At 44.5% G+C, this 8,484-nt stretch overlaps 1 protein-coding gene across 1 annotated transcript; it reads left to right on the plus strand.

The window, feature by feature from the left end:
* Positions 1–1,393: 1,393 nt before the first annotated feature.
* Positions 1,394–8,484, plus strand: LOC139418909 (uncharacterized). Its single transcript, XM_071168692.1, has 4 exons — positions 1,394–1,901; positions 2,272–2,402; positions 2,610–4,497; positions 7,149–8,484. The coding sequence occupies exons 1-3, from the start codon at positions 1,613–1,615 to the stop codon at positions 3,750–3,752; spliced, it is 1,563 nt and encodes a 520-aa protein (XP_071024793.1). The 5' UTR covers positions 1,394–1,612; the 3' UTR covers positions 3,753–4,497; positions 7,149–8,484.

An 8,484-nucleotide genomic window follows, 5' to 3' on the forward strand; every position in this document is an offset into this window, starting at 1 on the left:
TGTTGAGGAAAAATGGACTTACTATGACTGAGATATGTGGTTGTCCTACCTAGCTATCTGAAGATGAATGTACTAACTGTAGGTCTCTCTGGATAAGATTATCTGCTAAATGACTCAAATGTACCTTATGATGCCAAACCAATAAGATTCTTTCTCTTCAGTGTAAAGGGGCGCACCACTTAGTGTGATGCAGACCCGGTGGAGAACGCAAGGCTGAAGTGACCCTGTTGGTACTTTAGAGTTCTGATACAGAGTTATTACCTGATAAAGTAATGTTAGGATGTGTAAGTTATCCGGTGAGAGCTTTTGTCCTGAACCCCCTACAGTGGGACAAAGGAGTGTGTAGTTTTGATACAGAGTTATTACCTGATAAAGTAATGTTAGAATATGTAAGTTATCCGGTGAGAGCTTTTGTTCTGAACCCCCTACAGTGGGATAAAGGAGTGTGTGTCAATTGTTGGGGTGCCCATGTTGATGGGGATCAGAAATGTCCTGTGCGAGTGAGACAGGTTGAGGTTGCCAGGTATAGAGCAGTGAAGAAAGTGTCATATGCTGAGGCAGTGAGGAAAGTAGAGGATGGAGGGCTAAGGGTGAGGGAGCCTGAGAGGATTCCTGTGAGTAGTAAGCCAGTACAGAGTGACCCCAACAGTTTGTGCTTTAGTAAGGTTGGCTTCTTGGTGTTTATTGCTATGGTCATTAATTGTACAGCAAAGACGTAACGGAAATCCCAGAAGATTGATTTTGTAGTAGCAGCTGCAGGGAAGTTTTTGGGTGTCAGAGATTTTAGTGCAGAAGAACTTCAGGGATTTTTGAGAGAAAGGGTTCCATCCACCCAGGCCTGTGAACAAAATGTGTATTTAACACTCCGACCTGTGAAGGGCAGCATAAGGCAACAAAGTATCCAGTCAGAAGGTGTTGTTTGCTGAGGCAGTGAAGATGGGTCAAGCGTGAGGGATCCTAAGAAGCTCCCGTTGAGTAGTAGACTTTTGCAAGAACAGAGCGATAGGCCTACGAACGAAAGGCACGGTTGGCTTTTCAATGTTCAATTCCATGGTTATCAACTGTACCGCAGGAATGGAATGTAAATCACATAAAATAGGTGTTGTGGTGGCAACTGCAGAGAAGTGCTTGGGATTAGGATAATTTACTACAGAAGAGTTACACGGTGTGTTGAATGTTAGTGTTCTGTCCTCTCAGGCTGTCGGCGTGGTGTAGGATCAGATAGGGTCAACATAGTGGAATGGGGGGTGGGTTTTTAATGAATGTTGGGGTAGTTGGCAAGGTTTTTCCTTTTAACTTTTCCCATTTATACTCCAGTCCAGTTGATGGCGGTAATGCAACGTTAATATTGGATGCCAACCGGAATTAAAAAGATGTTGTCTGCCGGAAAACCACACCAAGAAAAAATCGTAAACGGAAGTGAACAATAATTTCCAAGTTAGCGTTTTATTGTTGTATTTAGACGTTTATTAACACCCTAGAACTCAACATATGACTAATTTAACTACACAGCATCACATCCTTACCCAAGTTAGTGTTTAATTTGCGTTGGAAACAGGACTTAAATTATAGGTTTTATATAAGTAATGCTAGCTAGCAGTTAACGCTAACAATGGCTAACTGTATGGTTTTTCACACTCAAATAGCCTCCATTATGGAGGTGCTAGCGAATGCAGCCGTGGCAGATATCTGTAAACTCGTAGACGACGACTATGCAGTGTTTCGTTTGGAAATAACTCAAAGCCAGAAAGAAAACGGGGCACTGAGGAGGAAACTACAGCTACTGGAAATGAAGGTGGCACGGGAGCGCGCAGAGAGGACAATGATGCGAGAGCGCATCGTCCCAGGGAGTACTACGAGTAGTGTCAAGATCCTGGACCGATACAGAGGAATGGCAAGAGGTACATTTAGCATAACATGTACAGTTCAGTACCTGTCGCCACGTTCCCCTCTGCACATGTGTTCAGATACGTCTTGATCAGTTTTTTGGCTTGAATGCAATAATTCCCCTGATTATTTAGCTACCTTACGATAGACACAATTTCATATTCTAACCATATTCTTGATTAACTGCATTTCCTATTATTTACTCAATGAAAACAGTATGATGCATGTAACATAATACATCAGCCAATAAATAGTATATCATGAAGTGTTACCTTACATCCTTGCCAATTGTAAGCAGTGTCAAAACTGTGAATAGTGTATAATATAGCATTGAGCATTGACAGTAGCTAAAATAACCACCTCTTTTCCTCCAATCACTCTCAGGTGAAGGACATCTCACTGGAGGCCACAGGATCTCTGTGAAGCCAGCAGGACACAATACATGGAGAGATGACCAACCAATCACTGTTGATGAGGGGAGTGGAATCTCAACCCAGCATGTTATCATGATAGAGGTCAGTGTAATAGTGTTGCATTACAAATTACAGTTACTTTGTAAATCAAATGTGGCTCATTTATTTCAGAAAGGCTTCCCTCAGGAATTCACTTGCTTACTTGTACATCATCATTTATCTGCCATAGTGGAGCTTGTGAGACTTCCTCGCAACATATTTATACAATTCTACTCATGTACTGGTAATAACCTCCTCGCTTCTTATCAGTCTGCAGATGCAGAAGCTGCTGGTCCTGGGGTCAAGCTGGAGAGGTCTGAAGGAGAGGACCCACGACACAGCAGAGACATCCAGACTGGAGCGCCCCCTGTAGCCACGGATGATTCCACCATTTCCCCAGCGCAGCACAGGACCCGACGTAGCATCACGGAGGTCAGTGGAACGCCGAACACCGTACTCAAGTCAGAGACCGACACAGAGACTTTAATGGGGCTGGGGCAACTGGGCTGTCCTCCTGCTCCCCGCTCAGAGAATTTACTTTACGGTAACCCGAGCCCGGTTCTATCCCATCAGGACTCAGGTGATGCATTACAGACTGGCAATGATCCATCCTGTTCATACGCTACAGAGACTGAGATGATACCTGGTGACACATCTGTGGACTTAGACACACAGACTAATCCAATGAGAGGTGACTGGAACCGGTACAGTAGTAGTGTATACTCTGAAGGGTGCCTAAATAAGAAACGGGAGGTTATAGTCTTAGATGACATGACTGTGAAAGTGGAGGACGACACTCCTCTGACATGGAATGCAAACGAAACTCACTTAGGGGGACACTCGCAGGGCAACACCAGTGACTTCTTAGACTACAGGGAAAGCTTAGAGACAAATTCAAATGTCGCAACCCACTCCCCTTTACATGCGTTCAGGGATCACGACACAGTGTCTACGTCAATGGGGCCTTCCGATTCACATGGCCACGTCCTTTTCGATCAGGTATTGAACTCAAACGACAGGGCTAGAGCCCAGGCTCAGGGAGGGCGAGCCACATCAGGCAATAGTAAAGAGAAACGGTTCCTCTGCATGTTCTGTCACAAAGGCTTCAGTTGCCTCCAGAAGGTGGAGAGTCACCAGAGGGTCCACACAGGGGAGAAATCCTTCAGCTGTACCCAGTGTGAGAAGAGGTTCTCCCACCAGCACCACCTGAAGAGGCACCAGAGGGTCCACACAGGGGAGAAACCCTACAGCTGTCCCCAGTGTGAGAAGAGGTTCTCCCGCCAGGACCAGCTGAAGATGCACCTAAAGGTCCACACGGGAGAAAGGCCATTCGCCTGTACACACTGCGGGAAAAGGTTCTCAGAGAGGAGCTACCTTAGGACACACCAGCAGAAAAACCATTCCACTCTATAACATAGAAAATAACCATTCCACTTCATAGCTTCTGACATTTAGATCAAACCCTGCATTAAAGACAAAGATTCATTTTCATTGTCGCCATCAGAAAAGATTCACAGATGCATTTGGAATAACAAGAGTAACAGATTTCAGTGTTGAATGTTCCTCGGTAGAATATTGCATCTAGACATTGTGATATATACACTGCTCAAAAAAATAAAGGGAACACTAAAATAACACATCCTAGATCTGAATGAATTAAATATTTTTATTAAATTCTTTTTTCTTTACATAGTTGAATGTGCTGACAACAAAGTCACACAAAAATTAGCAATGGAAATCAAATTTATCAACGCATGGAGGTCTGGATTTGGAGTCACACTCAAAATTAAAGTGGAAAACCACACTACAGGCTGATCCAACTTTGATGTAATGTCCTTAAAACAAGTCAAAATGAGGCTCAGTAGTGTGTGTGGCCTCCACGTGCCTGTATGACCTCCCTACAACGCCTGGGCATGCTCCTGATGAGGTGGCGGATGGTCTCCTGAGGGATCTCCTCCCAGACCTGGACTAAAGCATCCGCCAACTCCTGGACAGTCTGTGGTGGATGGAGCGAGACATGATGTCCCAGATGTGCTCAATTGGATTCAGGTCCGGGGAACGGGCGGGCCAGTCCATAGCATCAATGCCTTCCTCTTGCAGGAACTGCTGACACACTCCAGCCACATGAGGTCTAGCATTGTCTTGCATTAGGACAGGGGTGTCAAAGTCAAATGGACGGAGGGCCAAATAAAAAAATCAGCTACAAGACGAGGGCCGGACTGTTCGAATGTTCATTGAAAATTTTTTAAATGACGCATATAGTCTAGTGAACCTAATTGAACCTACTGAAAACCTAACAAATATATTACAATATGATCAGATAAATAAAGCAATATTTTCTTATGGCTCTGTCAGTAATCTTTAATTTTCAACAGACACAAAAGACAAATTTCCTTTATATAAATATCCCCATAACATGAACATTAAATGAAAGAAACCGGTATTCAAGGCACCATCAGTAGACTATATTTTCTATTTTAGCAAAAGTGGGCTAAATTTACTTCAAAGAAAAAACAATAATAGCAATTTTCTATCATCCACTCAACTGAAATATTTTTAAAATATAATTGGATTGAAATACAAAAAAATAAAGTGCAAAAATCTATTAATCAAAAACAACACTTTGTTTAAGGAGAAGTAACATGCAGTGAAAACAAATATTAAATTTTAACTTTTAAACTTGAACTGAGTAAAAACTCTAAATATGTGATTGCACAGTAATGTTCACTTGTTTGAGGTTGAGGGTGATACTTGGTGGTGTCCCATCTTTTCCACAAGTTCATCAATGTTCGGGGTAAGGCTCTGAGCTGAAGAAATCCTCAGAATTGAGTGGAGGTGTTCAGCAGTAAGTCGACTTCTGTGTGATGTTTTGTTCAGGTTCATCAAAGAAAACAGTTGTTCACACAGGTATGTGCTGCCAAACATAGACAACGTTTGAGCAGCCTGGATGCGCAGCTGGGGCATTGTGCCGGGGAGGAAACGGGCGAACTCCGCAGCACCCACTGCCGCATATTTTGCCCTCAGTGCATCATTGCATTGGAGGTCAATCAACTCCATTTGGAGGTTTGGTGGTGAGCTTTCCACGTCAACAGCAAATGGGTTACCGAGCAGTTCCAACCTGCTTTTTTGTGCTTCAAAGTCAGCAAATCGGCGTCGAAAGTCAGCGGCAAGCATACCTATTTTATCAGCCAACTGTGTGCTCGGGAACGCACTGGTAGAGAGCTTCTCTTTCATGGTCTGGCAGCTGGGAAAGTGGCTCAAATTTTCTTTCCGCATCTGCGTCTCCCACAGAGTCAGTTTGGTTTTAAATGCCTTCACTGTACTGTACATATCAGAGATGACACGATCCCGACCCTGCAGCTGCAAGTTTATTGCATTCAGATGACTCGTAATGTCACACAGAAAAGCCATTTCACACAGAAACATTTCGTCTCGGAGTTGTGTTGTGTCTTTCCCTTTGCTGTCCAAGAACAGACAAATCTCCTCACGAAGCTCGAAACATCTTTGAAGCACCTTTCCCTGGCTTAGCCATCGCACCTCTGTGTGATAAGGCAAATCACCATGCTCTGTTTCTAACTCCGTCAGAAATGCCTTGAACTGGCGGTGATTCAAACCTTTGGCTCTGATAAAGTTAACTGTGCGCGTGATGATGCTCATTACATGCTCCATTTTCAAGGCTTTACCGCACAACGCTTCCTGGTGTATGATACAATGATAAGCTGTCAGCTCACCTGTCGCGTTTTCCTCTTGCATCTTTTCCCGTATCTTCGCCACCAGTCCGCTCCTGTGTCCACACATCGCAGGTGCTCCGTCGGTTGTCAAACCCACGAGTTTTTCCCAAGGCAGCTCCATCTCATTTACACATCTTGACACCTCTTCATACAAATCATGCCCCGTAGTTGTGCCATGCATAGGACGTAAAGCCAAAAACTCCTCTGTCACGCTTAGGTTGGAGTCCACTCCGCGGATGAAAATTGACAACTGGGCAATGTCAGAAATGTCGGTGCTCTCATCCACAGCCAAGGAATATGCAATAAAATCTTTTCCCTTTTTCACAAGCTGCTCTTTTAGATTGATGGACAACTGGTCTACTCTCTCGGCAATGGTGTTTCTGCTCAGACTCACATTTAAAAAGAGTTGCCTTTTTTCTGGGCAAACTTCGTCACAAACTTTAATCATGCAGTTTTTGATGAAATCCCCCTCCGTAAATGGCCGGGCTGATTTAGCGATCTCTTCTGCCAAAATAAAACTGGCCTTGACAGCAGCCTGGCCTTGTGATTTGGCTTTTTTGAACAGAGCCTGTCGAGATTTGAGGCCTCGTTTTAATTCCTCTGCCTTTTGTAGCCTTTGTTCCATGTCCATATTCTTGTTTTTGTCCGCGTGTTTCGTTTCATAATGTCGTCTCAGATTATACTCTTTCAGTACCGCCACACTTTCTCCACACAGAAGACACACAGGTTTTCCAGCTACCTTCGTGAACATATACTCCGACTCCCACCTTGTTTGAAACCCCCGGTTCTCAGTATCCACCTTCCGTTTTGCCATTTTTGATGGGTATCTGAAAGTTAATTTTACTGTGATGCTGACGACTGCTGTGCCAATAAATATTGAAATGAAGCAGCCTACTGCTCGGTGCGTCACCTTTGCATTGTGGGAAATGTAGTATTGGTGCGTGTAAAAGATCTGCGGGCTGCCGGCTTGCTGCGGGCCGGTTCTAATAATAAATCAAGATCATCCCAGGGGCCGTAAAAAACCTTCTTGCGGGCCGGATGTGGCCCGCGGGCCTTGACTCTGACATATGTGCATTAGGAGGAACCCAGGACCAACCGCACCAGCATATGGTCTCACAAGGGGTCTGAGGATCTCATCTCGGTACCTAATGGCAGTCAGGCTACCTCTGGCGAGCACATGGTGGGCTGTGCGGTCCCCCAAAGAAATGCCACCCCACACCATGACTGACCCACCGCCAAACCAGTCATGCTGGAGGATGTTGCAGGCAGCAGAACGTTCTCCACAGCGTCTCCAGACTGTCACGTCTGTCACATGTGCTCAGTGTGAACCTGCTTTCATCTGTGAAGAGCACAGGGCGCCAGTGGCGAATTTGCCAATCTTGGTGTTCTCTGGCAAATGCCAAACGTCCTGCATGGTGTTGGGCTGTAAGCACAACCCCCCCCTGTGGATGTCGGGCCCTCATACCACCCTCATGGAGGCTGTTTCTGACCGTTTGAGCAGACACATGCACATTTGTGGCCTGCTGGAGGTCATTTTGCAGGGCTCTGGCAGTGCTCCTCCTTGCACAAAGGCGGAGGTAGCGGTCCTGCTGCTGGGTTGTTGCCCTCCTACGGCCTCCTCCACATCTCCTGATGTACTGGCCTGTCTCCTGGTAGCGCCTCCATGCTCTGGACACTACGCTGACAGACACAGCAAACCTTCTTGCCACATCTCGCATTGATGTGCCATCCTGGATGAGCTGCACTACCTGAGCCACTTGTGTGGGTTGTAGACTCCGTCTCATGCTACCACTAGAGTGAAAGCACCGCCAGCATTCAAAAGTGACCAAAACATCAGCCAGGAAGCATAGGAACTGAGAAGTGGTCTGTGGTCCCCACCTGCAGAACCACTCCTTTATTGGCGGTGTCTTGCTAAATGCCTATAATTTCCACCTGTTGTCTATTCCATTTGCACAACAGCATGTGAAATGTATTGTCCATCAGTGTTGCTTCCTAAGTGGACAGTTTGATTTCACAGAAGTGTGATTGACTTGGAGTTACATTGTGTTGTTTAAGTATTCCCTTTATTTTTTTGAGCAGTGTATATCACAATGTGACAATGTATATCACAATATATACAAGCCTAAAAAGTCTGTTACATAGTGGGTTTGTAGTGTGGAGGATATATAATGTTCATAAATGCCTATTTCATTACTTCCATTCAACTACTTAATTTTTTTCCAAAAACACTTTGAGAAAATGAATGCAGTATCAAGCTCATGCAGACTTTTAGTAGTGACGTGTATATGTGGTTTTCATATGGTGTATTTAAATCATGTTTATGTTTAATAAACATATAATGGGACTTTTCATGAAGACTTTTATTCACCCCTTTGATTTCTTCAAATTTTATATTAAAGTATGATTAAAATGGA

The sequence above is a fragment of the Oncorhynchus clarkii genome, chromosome 10 (genome assembly GCF_045791955.1).
Source record: "Oncorhynchus clarkii lewisi isolate Uvic-CL-2024 chromosome 10, UVic_Ocla_1.0, whole genome shotgun sequence".
In the NCBI taxonomy this organism is placed as follows: Eukaryota; Metazoa; Chordata; class Actinopteri; order Salmoniformes; family Salmonidae; genus Oncorhynchus; species Oncorhynchus clarkii.